Source organism: Sturnira hondurensis, unplaced genomic scaffold (assembly GCF_014824575.4).
Source record: "Sturnira hondurensis isolate 20B ecotype Veracruz unplaced genomic scaffold, ASM1482457v3 Scaffold0002640, whole genome shotgun sequence".
Classification (NCBI taxonomy): Eukaryota; Metazoa; Chordata; class Mammalia; order Chiroptera; family Phyllostomidae; genus Sturnira; species Sturnira hondurensis.
In genome coordinates this window covers 3033074-3055431 of record NW_028075271.1, presented here as the reverse complement: position 1 = coordinate 3055431, position 22358 = coordinate 3033074, and the positions used below count along the sequence as shown (strand labels likewise).

The window sequence follows — 22358 nt, the reverse complement described above, 5'->3', positions numbered from 1 at the left end:
ACTTTTCTTAGGAATCACTCGACTTTTAACTTAGATGTAAACTTGTTCTAAGAGAAAATTTGATATCACCAAGGAATCTTAGGTCTGGTAGGACAGAATTTTTTTCTAATACAAACTAAAATATACTAATAAAATTAAATATTAAAGTAAATGACTTCTAATCCTATCAGTTATGATGAACTAATGGGGGGACTCTACCAGTGCAAAAAAAGTGGGTTCTAGATTTAAATTTTTTTTAAATTTTGCAGAGTTCAAAGAAATAGGGAACAGTCAAAACCACCCTTTCCCCACAAAAGCAGCAAACCTCTTGCCAGAACTAGACCTGGAGTCAAGAGCTGCACAGAGTAATGCCAAGAGCTGTAGTTGGATCGGGATGCTGAGCCCTGGACCAGAAACGAAGTGAGGGAACTGAAAGTGGTCCCACGAAAAGGCCTCTCCTCCAGCCAGAGCTGATACAAATCCCATCAGAGGAAATGCGTCTCCCAGCAGACTCTCAGGGTTGCCAGAGAAAGATCAGAAAGGAGCTCACAACCAAAGATCGCCATGCTAATCCACCACGAGGGAGACAATAGAAGAAAAACGAGTCATAAATTTAGACTCCTAAGTATGTTAGACATTGGATTACCAGATGCAGTCTACAGAATACTAATGCACTGAAAAAACTGAACAAGCAACACTAGACTATAAAAAATGACTGGGTATATATACCTTAAAAAAGAACTAAGTGGAACTTTTTGAAATTTAAAATGTAGTTGTTAAAAGTAAAAGAAAAAATAGATAGGTTAAAGAGAAAATATTTGAAGACACAGCTGAGGACATATTTAAGAGCTAGAAGATGTGCATAGTATAATTACCCAGCATTGTAAATTCTGGTAAAAAGAGGAAGAAATAAAAATATGAAAGATAAAAAGTGATCTGCCCACAGTCTAATACATATACGTCACTATATATCCAGTTAAATTTCCAGAAGGAGAGAATAGGTAAAATCAAAAGAGACAATATTTAAAGAGCACAGGGCTCAGAATCTTCTACCTATCAATAAAGATAAAAGTCAGAATCAGGCCCAGGCTGGTAGCTCAGTGGACTGAGCATGGGCCTGCGAACCAGAGGATCGCAGTTCCATTCCCAGTCAGGGCACATGCCTGGGTTGCAGGCCAGTTCCCAGCAGGGGATGCACGAGAGGCAACCATACATTGATATTTCTCTCCCTCTCCTTCCCTTCCCCTCTAAAGATAAATAAATTTAAAAAATTCAGAATCAGGAAACAATGGGTATCCAAGAGGATAAAGAAAAAGGAATCACCACCTATCCTACAGGTGAAAGGTCATAACATCAAAGACAGAAGCCAAAAGAAAAAGAATGTTATCTTCAAAGAAGTGTAGTAAAACTGGCAGCAGACTTCCCATATAGAATATCTTCACTATGCAGACAGAAAATAAACCATCAACCCAGAATTGCATAGCCCTCAAAATTATGTCTCAGGAATAAGAATAAAAGTAATTTCACATAAAAACTGCACTGACCACCAAGAGACCTGAACTGACTTCTTAAAAATACCAAATAGCCCTGGCCAGGTGGCTCAGCTGGTCGGAGCACTGGCCCTGAACATGGAAAGGTTGTGGGTTTGAGCCCTGTTCAGGAGATTGCGGGTTCAATACCCAGTCAGGGCAGGGCGCCTCTGCCTACAGGGAGCACCAATGTTTCTCCTGCCTCTTTCTGTCCCTCTCACTCTCCCCCTTCCTCTCTCTCAAATCCATAGAACACATCCTCCAATGAGGATTGAAACATAAAAACAATTAAAAGGCATAAATTGTCTGAGTCAATTAAAAGAAAAATCCAGTAACACGTTCTTTGTAAGAGACATCTAACACAAAGATATTTTTTAAGTGACAGCAAAATGAAGGAAAAGGCTATTCCTTGCAAATTATCACCAAAAGAAAGGCGAATTAGACAAAACAGATGCCAAGGACAAAAATCAAAATTAGGCGTGGAAAGGCTCACAACATAATAGAGAAAGTTCAATCCACTAAGAAAATAATAGGCTTGTGTGTATCTAATCAAATTGCCTCAAAAGATGTAAAAAGAAAAATGTGTTAGAACTACTGGAAGGCTTTTAGATGGTAATAATAGGGTACTGCAACATGTTTCTCTCAGTTAATCACAGGTCAAACAAACAGAAAGTAATAAAGACAGCCCGAGCAACACAATTTACAAGCTTGACCTGCTGGACATGGCACGGTTAGAGACCACATCTCTTCAGAAGCACACACAAAACAGTTACATTCACTATGTGCAAGACCTCAGAGCAAGGCAAACAAAGAAATTTTTACACAAAAGGCAGAAAACTGTACTTGAACAACAATTAAAAGTAAAAGAAAAAAATTTTTACAGACAAAATACACACTACATTCTCTTACAACAATTAAGAAATCAGTAAAAAAGCCCTGGCTGGCGTAGCTCAGTGGATTGAGTGCACCACACGATCCCAGTTCGATTCCCAGTCAGGGCACATGCCTGGGTTGCAGGCCTGTTCCCAGCAGGGGACTCATGAGAGGCAACCACACATTAATGTTTCTCTCCCTCTCTCCTTCCCTTCCCCTCTTAAGATAAATAAATAAAATCTAAAAAAAACCAGAAAATCATAAGTCCTATTACTATTCAACTGCTAATTTCTAATAAATTATTAACAATTTACAATCCTGCAGAAAACTGTACTTGAAAAATAATTAAATAAAAAAATTGGGAAAAAAAACAAAAAACAATTTACAATCCTTCCGCAAAGAAAATATCAGCGCTCACAGGTAAATTCCACCAGACTTCCAAGAAACCAGCCACTCTGATTCAAACCGGCCCAGGAAACAGAAAAGGGGGACCTGCTCTCTAACGGGCGTGAGGCACGTGCTCCCTTAATGCCAACACCAGACACGACAGCCCATAAGGAAAACTGACAGGTGATTTCATTCACAAACAAACACAAAAATCCTCGGTAAAATATCAGCAACCTCAATCCAGCAGTTCACAAAAAGACAATTCAGCAAGATCAATGTGTGTTTATCTAGGGAAGAATGTAAGAATTAAGAAATTAAAATGTGTTAATTGATTTCTATCACACTTAACAGATTAAAGGAGAAAAAAACTCAAGATATTCTTAACAGATGCAAGAAACCATATGACAAAATTACACTCTCCCTAACTTAATAGAGTATGCACAAGAACTTGTAACAAATATTCATTTTAATGGAGAAGCATTCCCTTTGAAATTAGGCACAAGAAATGTATGTCCACTATAATCACCTCTAGTGAACAACCATAATCGCTTCGACTGAACATAGCTCTGAAAGTGTGCCAGAATATTAAGACAAGGAAAAAAATTAAAGGGAAAATTTAAAGAACCAAAGGTGTCACTATTTGTAAATAATATAATTATAGACATAGAAACCCAAAGGAATTACAGGAAAAAAATTAGAAATAATAAGACTTTATCAAATGAATGGTTAAAGATCGATATTTAAAAATCCATTAAATTTCTAGTTACTAACGATAGAAAACAGAATCTTAAAAAAACACCATTTATAATAGCAACAAAACTACTAGAAACATTAGTATGCACATTTAAAGTGTTAGCTGTATATGGAGAAAATTACAACACTCTATTAAATAAAGACATTAAAAACCTAAATAAGTAGAAATAAATACATACCACGTTCTCAAACAGGAAGGTTCAAAATTTTAAAGATTTCAATTCTCCCCAGATTGATTCAATCAATTCCAATTCTCATAGTTTTTCATGTCTCGTGACAAGCTGATTCTTAAAACAAGAACAAAGATCCAAGAACAGCTGAGACTCAAATCCACCGCCCCACCCCCCCACCCCCAGATAGCAGGATGTCTAGTAGCTGTAGCAGTAATAATTATGGCAGTGGTGTCAACAGGGACAAAGGGACAAGTGGCACGGAAAGGTGAGCCAGAAACAAAGCCATGCGTAGAGAGACCATGTCAAAGAGGTGGGTCAGCAGATCACTGATGAACAGAAGGCCATTTCGGCAGATGACATGAGGAGACTGTAGCCACTCGGGGGGGAAACGAATGTGCGCCGCTGCCTTACAACCACACACAAAAATCAGTACCAGATGGACTATGAACTTAAACATGAAAGGCATCATTTTAAAACTTCTAAAAAGAAAGCAATCCCAGGGCTAGAGGAAGTTTCCAATTAGATTACATTAAAGTTAAGAACTTCTGTTCACAGTAACAGTGAACGTCACAGTGACACATTGGGCCACAGAAGTACTCACAGTGCATATAATCAACAAAGGATCGGGCGTTACAGTTTTAGTTTTGAAAGTCAACCCAATGGTAAAATGGTTAAAAGATTTGCCAAGCATTTCACAAAGGGAGAACGAGGTTCGTAAACATATGAAAAGACACTCAAACTCACTGACAATCGAAATGCAAATTAAAACCACAGCGATCCAGCACTTTATACCATCTGATTGGCAAATAGTAAGAAGTCTGGCAATAACAAGTGTTGGAGAAGACGTAAGTCAAATAGAACTGGTAACACAGCTAGTCAAAGTATATAATTTGTCAAAACTGCTGGCCAAAGTATGTAACATGGTATAACCACTTCAGAAAACATTTTGGTATGATTTTGTAAAGCTCAACATTCATAACCCGTAACTCAGCAATTCCATTTCTAGCAAACAGATCACCACAATGCTATTACAAACCACAAAAATGCTTTTTAAAAATTACGTACTCTTCACACTTTAAGGTGATATTCAAAAATCTTAGCCTACATTTTAATAATTGCAGGATTTCTGGAGTATCCCAGTGACATTTTAAAATAAAAGTGACATACCATTGGTTTAAATTGTTATAGTTATTATAAGTGATAAAAATAGCTATCCATACTGTCAATTAAACATAACACGTTACATTTTTTGGGAAGGCAGCTCTTGAGATGGAAAATGCCTGGGCTGATAAAGGCTTTCCCTAGCCGTAATCACTGTATTTTGACTTATCCCTTTGTTTTCTGTGGAGTCTTCCCACCAGGGGCGACGCCCTCGGAAGAGTCCCGTGGGTGAGCAGCACACCTCACCTAAGGCAGAGTGGGAACAGCATGCTCCCATCCACGGTCAGTGGGAAGGTGGGGAACTGGAACCAGAGGGAGGGAGGCCTCTATGACAGGCCTCAGGCACTATCAATTTAGTAGAGTGCACAGGAACCTTATCTATAAATTGATTCATTAATGTCACGTGTGCCTAAGTACTCCCTAGAAAAATCATCACCATTGCCCTGGGGGTCATACACTCAGTGTGGAAATTAGAGAAATTCTTGCAAATGTGTACCAAAAGATGTGTACAAGAATCTTTATAAGTAGCAAAACCTTTTAAAAAATGCCCATCGACAGAAGAATGCATACACTGTGTTATATTCACCTGTGGAATATCACACAGCAAAGAAAATTAATGACGAATCTATTCTTAGTATGAATGGCCCTTAGACACATAACACTGAGTGAAATAAGCAATTCCCAGAAAACGTATGCGGTATTCCTTTTAAAAAAAACATCTCAAAGATAGCAGAAGCCATACACTTTTGAGGGATGTGTATGTATCATAAAATTTTTTTTTAAAGAAATGAATGACACGCAATTCAGGAAAGTAGTCACTCTGGATGTCAGCACATTCAATACTGGTCATTTTGTTTCTTGGAATGAGTGGTGGATTGATAGCTGTTCCTTTTATTCTTTTGCTTCACAATTTAAATAGGTTATAAATATTTTGAATATATCATGTATTACATTAAATAAAGAGAAGAAATATTTTTAAAAGCAATTCATCATATGAAAAAATTAAATCACACCACCTACCACTAGAGAGGTATTTATAACATGGAAATTACTACCTTTACGTCAACCATAGGAACTGACATACATTAGGTACAAACTGTATGGGATTAACCTTGTGAGGACCAAATGAGGTACTGAGCCAGTTAGATGTGAGAGATAAACCCACAGACGGACACCTGGCTAAAGCAGAAGCCACATTTAGCCACAAGCTAAAGTTATAAAGAAGCTGGTCAGTAAAGAGAAGGCAAAATATTCAAGTCTCATAACATAAACTGTTAACAAGGATGTGAAAAAATGTGTCCTCACTCAATACCAGTGAGTCAAAAACCAGTACAACCATTTTGAGAGCTTCTGTGATATGTGGTTAAGTTGAAGATGCACGTATCATATCATCCAGCAAATCTACTACTAGGTGTATTTCCTAGAGAAACTTCCAAATTTGTGTACAAACAAACGAATACAAAGATGTTTATTACAAGTTTGTTTTAGAGTCAAAAACCAGGAACAATCTGAATCCATCAATGCGTAATAATGGATAAATGGGTAATAATGGCATATTCATACAATGGTATTCTATACCAGCAATTAAAATGAATGAATCAAAGACAACACAATTTTCCAATTTATTTCTTTATAAATCTCAAAATGCAGGGATGATGGGGAAAAAAGCAAGATGCAAAGACATATTTTCTACATATCATTAAAGTTTAAAAACACATTTTACTGTTTACGGATGCAAAGGAACGATGTACACAAACCTAAACAAAGTGGCTATCTCTAGGGAGGGAGGGGGAGGGTCTGAGCACCTCCAACGCCTATAATTTTATTTCTTTAAAAAAAGAATCTGAAGTAAATGTGGTGGAATCACTACATCTGTAAATCTGAGTCACGGGTTGGTCAGATCCCCCTCTGTACACTTAATAAGCCAGAAATTAAACAGGAAAATTAGGCAATAAGAAAATTGAGCAAATGAACAGAGAGAGAACACTCCAAAACGCAGCCCTCCAGCGCAGAGCACGAATCTCTGCACAGGAGGAGCAGTGGGTGCCTACGGATTTGAAGTTTCCTTTCTCCCGTATCCTTAAAATAAATCCCATTCCCCTTAGGATAAAATGCAAATTTAAATAATAAATGTTCTAGCTAGAGTAGCTAGAGCTGTAACTACAAGGAAACTGCTCCCAGGGGAGGAGTAAAATCTGTGAAACGTCTTTCTTTCCTTAGCCAGGACGTTGGGCAGAATCAAAAGGGAGAATTTTTGTGAACGCCATAAAATACCGTATGAATCACTCACTAAGTATCACCAAGAACGCCAGGGTCGGCCAGCATGTATTGATCGTGCAAATTTGGGAAGGAGTCTGCAACTGAAGGGCTTTGGGGGTTTAGGGTGCCTCTGGAAAAGGCACGCACTGATCCCAGCCCAAACTCACCTACGCCTCGGCTCCTCGTGTTTTGGTCCCTGGCCCCCCCTTAGGAACAGGTTGGCTGGACAGGCCACACCGGTTGTCGTAAACACTACGCAGCAGCTGCCTAGACCCGCTGCTGTCCGTCCCCCTCCTCCCCCGCCATTAGCTTCGGGAGTGGGGAGTGGGGGAGTGGGGGATGGGGGATGGAGGATGCTCCACAGAGGCGTCGAGGAGCGGGGAACACTGGGCTGATTTCCGCTCCCGTTTCCCCTGCTTGGGTATGGGAGGCGCCGGCCAGTACTCCACTGCTTCTCACAAAAACAGGTGGCGAAGACTCAGGAAACAAAAACACAAAACAGAGGACAGGACGTGCACGAACTTTCACAAACACAAGAATCACACACTCAACAGGACCCAGGCCGGGCACGCACAAGGGGGCACGCCAGAACGTCCACCTGGGCGGGCAATGCTGCAGGCAGGGGTCACGACTGCAGGAGGTGAGAACACACGAGCGGGGGATGCGCACGCCCCGGAGAGGGGCAGTGACACACAAGGGAGAGACCACCTACACCGGCCGGGGGCGCCCACGCCGTCACTGGGGAGAGCCCGCATAGACACGAATGGGCGGAAAGGCGACACACGGGCGCGTGCCAGTGCGCTGGGTCCTGAGGACCCCTCGCGGAGCAGCGGTGTCACCCTCAAGACTAGGGTGGCCAGGGGATGCGGGCGGCCAGGGGATGCGCACACAGAGACTACTCTCACTCTCGCAGACACCAGGATGGGCCGAGGCTTGCCGAAGGAGGACACCGGGCAGAAGGGACACACCCACTCGGGAGGACAAAGGCGGCCACACACTCCCAGGGCACCAGCAACCCATCCCATGCGGGCACACAACCACACTCACCACACGCCCACGGAAGGGGTGTGGAGGGCCCCTCTCCCCGATCATCTTGGATGCAGTGCGTCAAGGTGACACATCCAGGAGCCCTGCCGCGCACCGGGTGCGCACTCACCCGGGCCCGCAGCCCGCGAGCCTCGGACGCGAGCGGCCACAACCGCCGCCAGAGGCCCTCCACGTCAGCCCGCGCTGGCGGGAGCGAGCCGTGACGCGGGAGGCGGGGCGTCACGTGGGCCGCAGCGCACTTGCGCGGCCGCGCTGCCCCGCCCTCTCCTGCGCGGCTGCCCGCCCCGAGCCGTCTGAGCCCCTGCCGGAGGAGGGTCGCAGCGCGCCTGCGCCCTGCTGCGGGGCGCCGTCGCCCAGGGGCTTCTCAGTTTCTGTCTCCTCCCTGCGGCTTCCGGTGGTCGGCGCTTGCCCGGGGGATTCCTCGCTGAGGTGGCCGAACTGTTGGGAGGGGCCCGAGTGGGTGCTTGAAGGACTGAAGGTTGAGGGCCACCTTGACCTCGAATGAGAAACGAGTCCTCCTTTCCCCCCCGCCTTCCCTCAAAGGGCAGGGCTGGGTCCTAGCCGCCCGCGTGAGCCGTATTCTGGCTCTTCCCACCCCTTCCCTTCCCGCAGGAAGGCGAAGCCTGCAGATAGGAAGGGGTGTTCTCTCCCCTCTCGACTGTAGGGTGCGCGCAGGGTGCGCGCGTGCACATCAGGTTCGGCGTGGGTGCTGATGTGCGCGAGTGCAAGCGTGCGTGTGTTGCAGGTGTGTGTGCCGGATGACCGTTCGCACTGGGGTAGGCTGGAAGAAACACTGCAGAGGATGTTCCCGTAGCAAAACGAGGTTATAGCAGACCAATCAGGGAAACACATCACTGACAGCGACTGTGCTTCTTTCCCACAGGTTGTCTCTAAGCCACAGGGAAGATGGTGGAAAATTCACCATCGCCATTGCCAGAAAGAGCGATTTATGGCTTTGTTCTTTTCTTAAGCTCCCAATTTGGCTTCAGTAAGTACATTCCCTGATGGATGGCCGTGTGGCTTTTTTCTGATATTCAAAGACAATGAAGTTACTGCGTTTGTTACTAGGATGTGCACACATGAATTGTTATTCTTTGTACCTATGTCTCTTTTTAAGAAAGCCTGAAGGGGACTCATGTTTGTTCAGAACGTTCTATATGCCAGGTACTAGCCTAAAAAGATGTTGTCTTAACAAGTATTTATACTGTACCAGACAGGATGGCAAAGTGATAAAACCTGGTGCCTGTAGTCATGGTTTAATGGGCAAGACACAGGAGTAAATCTCTAGTTACCATTCAGTGTGATCAGCGCCATGGGACCCCAGGGGAGAGACATGAAATCAGTGTAGCTTCCTTTCCCACCATAAGGAGGGAGAAATGGGAAGGCCCTGAGCGAAGGCTCTGGAAGAGGTTCCACCACTGCATGTGAGAGCTAGTTAGTGAATGAAGGGAATTAAGCTAGAGAAGTCAGGTGTGCTTTGCATCCTGTGTCTCAGTCCCTGTAAGATCCCACTTTACAGATAAACTGATGCTTACCAAGACACGAATAGCCAGAGTCACACAGCAGGCCCTACATCTCTCCCCAAAAGGATTTGACTATTTTGAGGGGTCAAGAGGGAGAAAATTGGGGACCCACAATCCGACTTTTTGGAGTTTGGTGGAAACTAGGAAGGTGGGGGTGTGAACCTTCACTGCATCAGTATAGCCAACCCAGATGTTGGGTAAGGGAAGCTTTGGAATGAAGTTTTAGCTTGAGATCAAAGGATGATTCTTCCACAGATGAGCTGTGTGACGTGGGGCCATTCAAATAACCTCTCTCCCCCTCTTTCTCCTTTCCCCTCTCTCTATAAATAAATAAAAAAATATTTTTTAATAAAAAGAAAAGTGTGACTCAGCCAGGTGGCCATCTGGGGAAAGAGCCTCCCAGGCAGAGAATAACCAGTGTAGAGGCCCTCAGGAGGAAGCATGCCTGTGGGTTTAGGGGACAAATGGATGTTAGTAAGATTAAAACCTGAGACATTGAGGCAGAAAGTAGATAGAGGGGGTCAGAGGTCAGTCCCCGGCAGTTATGAGAAAACTAGGTGGGGGAAAGGGGGCAGGAGGATTATATCATTCTCTCTGTTGAAATATTCCCTGATTTAAAAACAAAGTAATTTTCTCAGGCAGCTGTAACAAAATACCATAGCCTGGGTGGCTTGAACTGTAGACTTTTTTCTCACAGTTCTGGAAGCTGGGAAGTGCAAGATGGGAGGGGGTGGTATTGGGGAGAGAGAGAACAGGAAAGCAAATCTCTGGTCTCTTTTGTTAAAAGGACCCCAGTCCTATCACGGGGGCCCCAACCTCATGAAGGCATCTCCTCCCTCCCTTCAAATGCCTTCATGTTGGGAATTAGAGCTTCACCATGTGAATATGAGAGGGAGGCATACATTCCGCCTGCAACAGTAATTACAGAAAATGGTAATGGCTTTGAAGGAAATAAGGGGAAATGGTAGGAAGTAATGAGAACATGATGGGTGGGACGCAGCTGGAATAGCTAGTTAGCCAGGACAGCTTCTCTTGAGAGTGGGATTTGAGCCCTGGCTGCTGTAGCTCAGTGGATTGAGCGCAGGCCTGCGAACCAAAAGATGGCAGTTCGATTCCCAGTCAGGGTACATGACTGGGTTGCAGGCCAGTTCCCAGTGGGGTATGCATGAGAAGCAACCATACATTGATAATTTCTCTCCCTCTCCCCTTCCCTTCGCCTCTAAAGATAAATAAATAAAATCTTTAAAAAAAAAGAAAGTGGGATTTGAGCTAAGACTTGAAGGAAGAGAAGGATCCATCCGCTCAGAGAGCCAAGGGAAGAACGTTCCAGGCAGACGGTACTCATTGCAAGTGTAGTGGCCCTGAGACACTGTGGAGCTGGCGGGGAGTGTCCCAGGAGGGGACACTGGGGAGACGGGCCACAGCCAGGTCACTGAAGTCCTTGCAGGCCCTGGTGATGGGCTGGGTTACACTCTAAGGGCACCGAAGGATTTGAGCAGGCAAGTGATATGGTCGGATGTATATTTCCACAAGGGCATTTTTTGCTGTGTGGGGAATGACTGTTAAAGTATTTGTTCGGAGCTGAAGTTAGTAGATGCTTATTCTGGAAAACTAGGAGTCGTTCTTCGCTTGTACTTTTCCTTCTCCCCTTACCCATTCACCCGAGCCTGCCACTGAGTCTGATGGGGCCTCTCACCACTTCTGCTCTAATGCAGATGCGTCCTCCCTGCAGGGGTCAGTGGCTCCCTTGAGCTGCAGACCTGAACTTCCCTGCCTAAAACTTCTGGCTGGAGTGTGCCTGGTTATTTCTCCTTGCTGTCTCTTTAAAATTAAAAACAGGTTGTCCAGTTGTCCCTATTGCCTGCAGTATAAATTCCATGTTCCCAGTACAAGATTTTTTCATTATCTAGGACCTGTTTTTTCCAGCTTTATTTCTCAACACTCACAGCCTGTGTTTTATGTCCCAGCCACTCTGAACTGCTGAGAGTTTAGGTTTGCCCCAATGTTTTTATTAATGCTCTCGCTGTGGCCTAAAAGCATAGTGGAACACACTGCGTGGGTTTCACACTTCTGCACAGTCACTTTTAACTGCGACATCTTGGGCAACTCAAATGCACCGAGTCTCAATTTTTTCATCTGTGGATGAGGGATAACAGCACCCACCTCAGAATTATTTGGACAGGGTCTAATAAGATAATGCATGTGAAGCTTCTGCCACTACGCTTGACTTAGATCTGTCTCCAGCACTGGTTTGTGAGACTAGGAACCATGTGTTATTTTTCTGCATAGCCTTGACCTTTATATAATGCCTGGCATATAGTAGATGCTCAATAAATGCTTATTCATTTAATTAAGTAAATTATTTTCACTTATGAATTTATATTGTTTCCTCACTGTTTCTATTTTATTAACCTTAAATGGTTAATAAACAATGAATTTGAGAGGGAGGCAAACATTCTCTCCGTAACAGTAATTACAGAAAATGGTAATAGCTTTGAAGGAAATAAGGGAAAATGGAAACTGTCTCAAACCTCAAGCCAGCTTCTTGCCCCCTTTTCCTTCTGCTATCTAGCCACACCAGACCTCCATTGCTCTCTCTGTGGATCAAGGCAGAGAGTGCCATTTTCTCTTACGTCCTCCCTTCCTTTCATCTATAAGCCCAACCATCAGCATTTGTAATCTAGCTAACCCCCTATTCATCCTTGAGGCCCCAATTTAGTTACTTCCTCCAGGAAATCTTTCCTGACCATTAACATCCACCTCATCACCACCACTGTGGGCTGAGGTCGTTCTTTCTCTTTTTATTTTTTAAATTGATTTGAGAGAGAGAAACATTGACTTCTTGTTCCAGTTATGTATATACATTCACTGGTTGATTCTTGTGTGTTCTCTGACCGGGGACTGAACCTGCAACCTTGGAGTGTAAGGATAATGCTCTAACCAGCTGAGCTACCCCGACAGGGCTGAGGTCCTTCTTAGGTACTCCTACATCATTTTGTATTACTTGCTCATTAGTACTTATCATTTCAATTGGTACACTAAAAATACCCATTTAATTGTCTCCTTTCCTACTAGATTTGAAGCTCAGGGAGGACAGAGGACACCTCTTTTGGATTCACTTTTGTATCTCACATTCCTGACATACAAAAATGTATATGACATCTTTGTTGAGGAAAATGTCATTCCTTCATCGTCAGTGATGTAGTTAGCTGGAAATTTGTTTTTGCTGTTTGCCTTGGGCAGATGAGGTAACATTTCTGAGATCCCGTTTCCTCGTCTGTAAAAAATGGCATAATACTTTCTAGGGTTGTCTTAAGGATTGAATAAATAATGCAAGTAAGTGCTTAGAGGTTTGCCTACCCCACAGCAATAGCCACGGGTTCGCTGTCACATTCCAGAACAACAGTCAGCATTGCCACAGAGACTTGGATGGAGGGGAGTGAGAGTGTGTTCCGGGGGACAGGCAGAAGCCCAACATGCAGAGGTCAAAGCAAAAGTAGCAAGACTCTTGAGCAACTAAATGTCTCTAATTATTTCAACCCTGTGGGGACGAAGTGTCGAATGCCTGCTGTGCATAAAGGGCACATCACTAGGTGCTGTAAGAAATACAAAAATTGCTGACTTAAAGTGCTTAAACTAGGGTGTGGGAGTTAATGACATGTTAAAAATTTGACTAATGGAGAAAAGGGGAGTTGTTGTTTGATGAGCGTGCCTGAGCTGAAAACGCTCTGGAAATCTGCTTCACAGTGAGGTGCTTGTACCGGAACACTGCTGACTGTGCACTTAAAAATGGTTGAATTTCATAAGTTTTCTGTTATTTCTTTTACCACAGTAAAAAGATAGAAAGTAATTGTGATAAGGGTACAAAGAAGGAGCTGGAAGAACTGGAAGGAGGGACAGGCGTTTTTGAGTGTGCCAGGGAAGCTTCCCGGGAGCTTTTTGCTCTATCCAAACCTCAGCATGTGAGATGTCCACCTCACTGACCTGTCTTCCCTCTGATTACAGTACTGTATCTCGTGTGGGCGTTTGTTCCTGAGTCTTGGCTGAACGCCTTAAGCTTAACCTATTGGCCTCAAAAGTAAGTTGAATGTATTGCTTAAAGAAAATAAGTATATTAATGCTGCTTTGAAGGCTCAGATTTTTTTTCTTAAGAATACTCAAATCTTGGATATTTATTCCTTAAGATCCATAAATAGCCATCTAGAAATTTAAAGCTTTTTAAAGGTCATTATTGATACACCTGCAATGAAAGTAATGCATTCAATATGTACGTTTGTCTCCATTTCTTCCGAACATTTTGTTAAAGTACCTATGTAGGAAAAAAATTGTTAAGGTGTAAACCCATAGGAACAAATAATGGGATAGCAGGTAAAAAGTACCAGCCCAATTTTTGGGTTGTTGAAAAGTAAGAGGTAACTGATTTAATTTCCACTTTTTCACATTGCTGAAGTAGGGAAGCTAGCAAGAATATGTGTGCCCCAGAACTAGAGAAAGGCTCAGAAATTGGACATACCAGGTACCTCTTTAACATGGTAATTAGGAAAAGAAGCTAATAGAAGGAACAGAAGAAAATAACTATGAAACAAGAACAGGATGCTATGACTTCCAGCCAAGATGGAGGCATGGGTAGATATACTTTGTCTCCTCACAGAACTAAAAGAAGGACAACAACAAATTTAGAAACAAAAAAATTACCAAAACTGCCAGGAAATCGAACTGTATGGAAGTCTAACAACCAAGGAGTTAAGAAGAAACATCCATCCAGACCAGTGGGAGGGGCAGAAACTGGCACCTGGGATAGAGAGGACTTGCAAGAAGGCAGCAGCTAGGGGACCCAGTGGTCCCACATTCATGTGCAAGTAAACTGGGAGGAACAACTGAGGAGTGAGACAGACCACGCAACCCTGGGTTCCAGCTTGGGGAAACAAAGCCTCAAAACCTCTGGCTGTAAAAATCTGTGAGGGTTAAGGTGGCAGGAAAAATTCCCAGACTTACAGAAGAGTTCTTTGGAGAGACCCACAGGGTGCTAGAATGTACACAAACCCACCCACCTGGAAATCAGCACCAGAAGGGTCCAATTTGCTTGTGGGCAGTGGGGGAAGTGACCGAAAGCCAGCCAAGAGCCAATAAAGCAGCATTGTTCCCCCTCGGACCCCTCCCCCATAGACAGAGCCACAACGCAGCAGCGTGGCGAATACCTAAGGCTCTGCCTCTTACAACGAACAAGCTCGCCAAGACTAAAAAAAAAATATGGCCCAAATGAAAGAACAGATCAAAGCGCCAGAAAAAATATAACTAAGTGAGGAAGAAATAGCCCAACTTACAAGTTGCAGAGTTTAAAACACTGGTAATCAGGATGCTTACAGAAATGGTTGAGTATGTTCGCAAAATAAAGGAAAGAGTGAAGGCTATGAAAAGTGAAATAAAGGAAAATGTACAGGGAACCAACAGTGAGGAGGAGGAAACCGGGACTCAGATCAACAGTTTGGACAAGAAGGAAGAAATAAACATTCAACCAGAACAGAATGAAGAAACGAGAACTCAAAAAAAATGAGAGGTTTAGGAACCTCCAGGACAACTTTAAACGTTCCAACATCCAAATCATAGGGGTGCTAGAAGGAAAAGAGCAAGAGCAAGAAATTGAAAACTTATTTGAAAACATAATGAAGGAGAATTTACCCAATCTGGGAAAGGAAATAGACTTTCAGGAAGTCCAGGAAGCTCAGACAGTCCCAAAAAACTTGGACCAAGGAAACACACACCAAAGCACATGGTAATTATATTACCGAAGATTAAAGATAAGGAGAGGATCTTAAAAGCAGCAAGAGAAAGGAGACAGTTGCCTACAAAGTAGTTCCCATAAGACTATCAGCTGATTTCTCAAAAGAAACCTTGAAGTCAAGAAGGGGCTGGAAAGAAGTATTCCAGGTGATGAAAGGCAAGGAACTACATTTAAGATTACTCTATCCAGCAATCATTAAAGCTATCATTTAGAAGAAGATCAGATAAAGTGCTTCCCAGATAAGGTCAAATTAAAGAAATTCATCGTCACCAAGCCCTAATTATATGAAATATTAGAGACTTTTTAAGAAAAAGAAGAGCAAAAATATGAACAGTAAAATGACAACAAATTCACAGCTACCAACAACAGAACCTAAAAAAAAAAAAAACTAAGCAAATAACTAAAACAGGAACAGAATCACAGAAATAGAGATCATTTGGAGGGTTATCAATAGGGAGGGGGAGGATGGTGAATGGGAAAAAGATACAGGGAATAAGAAGCATAAATGGTAGGTACAAAACAGAAGGGGGATTAGAATAGTATGAGAAATGTAGAAGCCAAGGAACGTATATGTATGACCCATGGACATGAACTAAGGTCGGGGAATAATAGTGGGAGGGCGGTACAGGGCAGAGGGGAATAAAAGGGAGAAAAAAATAGGACAACTATAGTAGCATGAGTCAGTAAAATATATTAAAATTAGAAAAAACAGGATGATATAAAAAAGTGAAACCTTTAAGGAATTACTGCTGTTTATGAAAATTATAAATATGATAGCCACAATTGAAATTTTAATTGTTGGGTTAAAAGATAAACCAAAGGTAATCTCCAGAAAATAGAAGACAGAAAAATGGAAAATGGAGAAAAGATGAGGAAAGAATAACAGGGTGAAAAACTCTTAACCCTAGAAGGCCCAGAGAGAGAGAGCAGCAGAGAGAAAAGGACTAAAGAAACAAGACCCTTGGGGCACAGTGGAGTCCTGTTGGAGACTGGGATTGAGAGGTGGTGGGTACATGGGAAATAAGCACACGCACAAAGAGGTGGTGTTGCTAATTACAGAAGAAAATTGTGTAAGAAAGCATCTAATAATACCAAGGTTCTCAGTTGCAAGCATTGTTTATAGTCACGGTGGTTTTTAAAAACTGGATATGCCCAGAAAGCGTGATGTAAGTACAGGAAGAGGACAGGAGGCAGGTAAGAGTGGAAGAGAGCTAGGTTCCTCATCTCTGCACCCTAGGAAGTGCAGAGCAAACGTCTGCGGTTGAGAAAACCGTTCCAGCAAGAGTACGAGGTCAGCACTGGGGAAAACTGCTCAGGTGCGCAAGTACCTTTTGGGGAGTGAGACTCCAGGTGGGTTACAGGTTACGACTTCTCATCACAGGCCTTGTAGAACTGCTTGACTGTCTTTTATGTACATCTATTACTTTAATGAAATCAAAATTTTAAAGTGATGTTAACCTAGTGACAGACTTGTAAGAATTGTAACTTTTGGGGAAGTCTGCTGCCCACTTCGCTTTCTCTTCTGCAGGTACTGGGCAGTTGCACTGCCCGTCTACCTCCTCATTACCATAGTCATCGGGTATGTACTCTTATTTGGAGTAAACATGATGGACACCTCGCCACTCAGCTCCATTCATACAGTCACAGGTAACTTTGTGCCAATGGAAAGGGCGGGGGGTGCAGGGGTGGGCCCGCAGCGCTTCTATCAAGAAGAGCAACCAAGAACAGGCTGCAGTACGTGATGCAGCGGCGCAGCGGGAAGAACTCGGGAGAAATACTGCAGAGGTACGCCAACCAGAGGGATGTTTCCGCGGGAAACAAGTTCTGGTGAATGTGTTGTTCACTGCACTGGTTAACAGGCGTATTTGCACTTAAAAACCACGGGTAGATAGTGTGTCCTCAGCAGCTCTGCCTGGCAGAAACAACTTCTGCCCTAAACAGACGGCGTTGGTGGAGGGACGGCCTCGCAGGCCTCACAGGACTTGTCTAGGAGGAGGGGTTTGGGGTGTGTACCCTCAGGGTCACTGTGTGTGCCTGACCCCAGAAAGGGGGCCGATGAGCCACAGGGTGTTTTTACAGTTTTGTTGATTTAAAGTTCTCATTTTGAAGTCTAAAGATTAAAATAAATTAGGCAGATTGTTTAGATTCTAGGAAGTGAAGTATTTTTAAGTTCCCAGGTATGATTTTTTAACTTCAAGGTCTTTTTTTCCCTTTGGTGAGCCTGTACAATGTGTTTTAAAAATCAGTTATAGTATTTTTATATTTTCTTTCTGATAACCTACTGTATTCCCAGCATTCTTGACTGGAATTGTGGCAAATAGACAATTTGTGCGGAGAGGGGAAGTGCTAGGTTTGTATGAATGATTGTACCAAATGACATAACAGTTTTCGGGTGTTGACTTAAATGTATTTTGTAAGCTTGATTGGAATTCTGCTCCTGTGGGGAATGTGCAAATGGGACTTCAGTCATCATTATACCGATGAGTGAAATAGTAACTTCTCTCCAAGCGAAAAAGTGCTTTGCTAATTTCTATTCTAATTGGGACATTTCTTCTCAAGAGAGAATTTAAGTGATCTTTTAATTACACTTGCACGTGGTACCTGCCATTACCCAAACAGGAGCTAGTAGACTGTGTCGTAGGTCTCTGCAAACCGCAGAGACTAGGAGAACCCGTTGGGCAGCCAGTGCATTGTCCTCTCCTTGCAGATAACTACGCTAAAAACCAGCAGCAGAAGGAGTACCAGGAGGAGGCCATCCCCGCGCTAAGAGATATCCCTATTAGTGAAGTGAACCAAATGTTCTTTCTTAGAACCAGAGAACTCCACGCCCAAAGCTGATTGTATGTATTAGAGACTACTTTCACACATTTATTATAAGTTTTTATAAAATAATTCCAACCATAATTCTCTCTCTTATTAATACCCAGTATTGAAATATTTTGAGAAATGTTGAACTTCTCCTAGGTTAAATTCTGTTAGTATTGTTAATGTTCTCAAAGATTAGTTATGAATGGACAGTAAATAAAACACGGCATTACCACATGTATTATGGCGGACGTTTTGAAACGTGTGAGTAGAAGCAGGTAGTCCCTCGAGAGAGTCCTCGGTGTTGCCGCTTTCAGAGAGCAGTGGTGTCCTTCCTGCCCTTTGTTCTTCGAGGCCCAGAACCCAGACTTGGATTTGGGAAGGGGTACATCTGATGGCTGTGTCCTTGCCATCAGATTCATATCTATGACACAGTGACTCAGATGTCGCACTGCCCACACCATAGTCAGCCAGGGTGGCCCAGTCGAGTTATAAAGCGTGTTTGCTTGGCTCCCAGATGCTCGAAGCAGCCCTGAGCCGGCCTGCATCAGCGGCTGAGGCCGCCTCCGGAGGCCCACCCAGCCCTCTGACACTGGTGTCTAGCGCCCCTCCTTGTTCTCAGTTGATGCACCGTGGGTCGGCGAACCCAAACCAAGCCCTCTTCCCTAAATCTGATGTGAGGAGGCTGGGCCTGCAGTCTGGAGATTTGGCCCGGCCAGCTGCCCACACCAGAGCATGTGGTGGCTGCGGCCTGGGAGGTCCAGGCAAAGCGCAGACAGTGCAGTGAGTCGCCGTCACCCATTCCCACCCATCTGAGAGGCCACACGACTCCCCTGAGTGTGCGGAGTAGCGGGGAGAGAGAATGGTTGACGTGTCTCCCGCTCCTTCCCCAGGAAGGCAGAAGGTTTCGATCACTGAGGCAGAAACACACGGAGAAAGACGGTGGTTCCCTTACACTGTCTCCTTCCCCCATTTTAAATGATGAGTAGAGCGAATATCTTTGTGGAGAAATCATCTTGTGAAATGGTGTCGCTGGGCCAGGTTCCTTGCATTGAAATTATTACAGCGACAGGAGACTCGAGCATTTTAAGACACTCAATATATGATTCCAGACTGATCTCTAGAAAGGTTGTATCAATTTACCCACCCCTGTAACTCACTGACATTGAGCACTGTGCCTGTACTGGCGTGGGAGCTGATTTTATGTGTCGACTTGCCTGGGCTAAGGGCCACCTAGGTAGCTGGTAATGTGGAATTTCTGGGTGTGTCTGTGAGGGTGTTGGGGTTGGAATCTGTGCCTGAGTGAGGAAGGTCTGCCCACCCAGGTGGGTGGGCATCGCCCGATCCCATGAGGCCCAAATAGAACGACAGGCAGAGGAGGGGCAAAGCCATTCTTCCTGAGCTGGTCCGTGGACATTGAAGCTCCACTCTGAGACCTCCAGACTCAGCATGCGTGCCTGGGTCTCCTGCTCACAGGTGACGTGTTGTGGCCCTTCTCAGCCTCCTCAGTCACTGTCCTGTTGGTTGTGTCTCCCAGGAGGACCCTGTTCCCAGCACAGAGGAGCTAAGTAAACCTTGTATAGCTGGTGAACGGACAAGAGCCCAGAGGCTCCCGTCTTAAGTCAACAGAACAGTTACAGTTAAATGGTTTTGAAGATGGAATGAAAGGGGTATAAACCTTTTTCCATATTTTAAGGAGTCAAATCATTGAAGGACCTAAATAATCAGAATTATCACTGTGGAGATCTTTTAACTACCTTAAATTACTAGGAAGCCATCATTGTTTGCTTTCTACTTTCAAATTCTGATGAGTCTTAAGATTTTTTTCCTGGTTACTAAAATTTGTGAAACTAGTCCAGTAGCTTCTACAGACCAAATTCCCCATCAGCATCTAACATGAAGGTTAAATTTAATGTCGTGAAAGACAGATGACCGGCTGCAGGATCAGAAGGCACTTAGAAATAATGGCCCTGGCCACAGAGGCACACAGATGAAAGAATTGTCAGCCCAGGACAGAGATTCTATCAGTGATGAATCTGCATCTCGCATGACTGCTGATCTAGTACAATATGGGAAAACTAGTAGAAATGACCTCGGTGAACAGACAGACTGGGGCCATTTGTTTCTCCAGTGAAATTTCTAGGCACCCAACCTCAGCCTTTGCTTTTCCATCACCACTCAGTGGCAGTTGGCAGAGAGTGATGACCTTTACTTAACCTTGAGAATACCTCTACCCCTTCCTGGTCAGAATAAGGGATGTATGTCAATGCCTATTGACCATCCATTTGCAGGAGTGACTGGGTGTTTGGTGTAAGTCAATGATTATCTTTGCCTTTTTGAACTTTATTTTACAAAATAAATATCTTAGGTCATGTTGGAGATCAGGGCCACACACCAGACATATGACAGATTTAAAAAGGTGACTTTGATCTGTTTTGTTTTGTTTGGGATTTTTTTTAACTCAAACATTCATCTGATTGAAGGTAAAGAAATAACCAGGTTTCATCTGCTACATTCTTACTGGAAGAAAATCTACTCTCATTCCTGCAGGTATTTAACAAATGTTCATTGCTGTCAGCAACCCGAGAGATAAGTGATTTCACAACAAATCCAAAATCTAGACTTAACCCCTTCCCTCCCAAACATGCCTGTGTAGTGATCTGGTCAAATTCTGACGTAAGTGAAATCAGGTCAGGTAACCAAGACTCAGAGAAAACAGTTTCCGTGAAGGTAGATGCCCGGCTTGCCCTCGTTTTCACCTCTCCCATCCATCCTGACCAGGGGCTGCTTGTCACCGGGGAGGCCAGTGCTTTGGGCTACATCCGGCTTTTCCCGTTGGAGTAATCACGAAGACGCCATGAGCCAAATAACATGTGATTGAAGGGTATTGATGAATCCGCCAACCACACATCCTGTGGAGCAATGAAAGACTACCTTTGATGGAAGTCTGTAAGATTGTGGCTAAGGTTATTTCCTGATTATAGAAAGTTAAATCTACACTAGTAATGAATATGAAATGGTATCTAATGACTGATGTTTTCAGTATTTTCATTGTTTTAATAAATATTAAAACAATAAATATTACTTTTGAAAGTAATACAAATGCATTGTAGGAAATTTTAAAACTATAGAAAACAAAAATATTACTTACAATAGCACTGAAAGATAATTTTGCCCCGACTGGTGTAGCTCAGTGGATTGAGCACGGGCTGCAAACCAAAGGGTCGCCAGTTCAATTCCCAGCCAGAGCACATGCCTGGGTTGCAGGCCAGGTCCCCAGTGGGGGCCACGTGAGAGGCAACCACACATTTATGTTTCTCTCCCTCTCTTTCTCCCTCCCTTCGTTTCTCTCTAAAATAAATAAATAAAATCAATAAACTTGATTTATAAAAAACAGAACAAAAAAAAGATAATGGTTTTGTATGAGTCCTTCTAAGGATGTATGAATGTTTAACAACAACAAAAACCACAACATAAATATAATTTTGCCTTATTTTTCAAATAACATTACATTGTGAACATGCAGTGGTATATTATTATTATAGAGATGCATCATAATTTATTTCACAGGTTTCCTGTTACTGGATTGTAATGTATCATTAGGAAATATGACCAGAAGGGCCAGGGACCCTAATATTTCTAAAAGCGCTTATTACTGTTGCCACATTGCCTGGGAAGGCAGACTCAATTTTGCACTTTTAACAGGAAAGCATGACTGTTCACTAATCAACATCGTATTTTGACAACCTATTTACCTAATATGCATATTAAGCTTTAATATTTCAAGAGAGTGATAATGGGTCTCCCATGGTCATTTTCAGGGGAGGATTAGAAATTTAGAAACACTTCTCTCATTTTCTCATGGTCATTGCCGGCTGAACAAAGCCCCTGCAGGGTAAACCAGGCTGCTGCACCGCAGGGGCCCTGTCCGGCCTCCGGCTGACCTCCGTGGGCCTGGCCAGTCACCCCTGGGCCCAAAGCCCAAAGAAGTTAGAAAGTGTGGTTTAAATAGCTAACAGGAATTTCCTGAGACTTATTTAATATGCAACTTTGCATTAAGAGTTTGCTGGCAGCCCCAGGAGGCAGA

The 22358-nt window shown here is 43.4% G+C and overlaps 2 protein-coding genes across 6 annotated transcripts in view; one reads left to right on the top strand and one right to left on the bottom strand.

The window, feature by feature from the left end:
• TTC3 (tetratricopeptide repeat domain 3) overlaps positions 1–8349 on the bottom strand; it is a 112842-nt gene extending 104493 nt beyond the window's left edge. The window contains exons 1-2 of one of the 2 annotated variants that reach the window (XM_037040623.1): positions 8162–8349; positions 3701–3808 (exon numbers count right to left, since the gene is read on the bottom strand). The gene's annotated coding sequence lies outside the window, so the exon portion shown is untranslated. The remainder of the gene's footprint in view (positions 1–3700; positions 3809–8161) is intronic. The other variant, XM_037040624.1, reaches the window with a different exon arrangement.
• Positions 8350–8416: 67 nt separating this feature from the next.
• PIGP (phosphatidylinositol glycan anchor biosynthesis class P) lies at positions 8417–21311 on the top strand. Of its 4 annotated transcripts, XM_037040627.1 has the most exons (6): positions 8417–8617; positions 9045–9149; positions 13690–13762; positions 16995–17113; positions 18174–18306; positions 21053–21311. In XM_037040627.1, exons 2-5 carry the CDS (start codon positions 9068–9070, stop codon positions 18302–18304), a joined length of 405 nt encoding a protein of 134 aa, XP_036896522.1. In that variant the 5' UTR covers positions 8417–8617; positions 9045–9067; the 3' UTR covers positions 18305–18306; positions 21053–21311. The 4 variants fall into 4 exon arrangements, with proteins under 4 accessions (XP_036896522.1, XP_036896524.1, XP_036896523.1 ...); XM_037040629.1 differs by lacking the exon at positions 21053–21311 and having other exon boundaries at positions 8417–8555; positions 18174–18508; XM_037040628.1 differs by lacking the exon at positions 21053–21311 and having other exon boundaries at positions 8417–8590; positions 18174–18508.
• Positions 21312–22358: the final 1047 nt, after the last annotated feature.

What these genes read in the sequence shown, in the direction of transcription:
- PIGP (XM_037040627.1), top strand. Translation starts at nt 9,068, where the DNA reads ATGGTGGAAAATTCACCATCGCCATTGCCAGAAAGAGCGATTTATGGC. An exon ending in TTAACCTATTGGCCTCAAAA is followed by an intron (nt 13,763 to 16,994) that starts GTAAGTTGAATG and finishes TCTCTTCTGCAG; the next exon opens with GTACTGGGCAGTTGCACTGC. An exon ending in CTCCATTCATACAGTCACAG is followed by an intron (nt 17,114 to 18,173) that starts GTAACTTTGTGC and finishes CTCTCCTTGCAG; the next exon opens with ATAACTACGCTAAAAACCAG.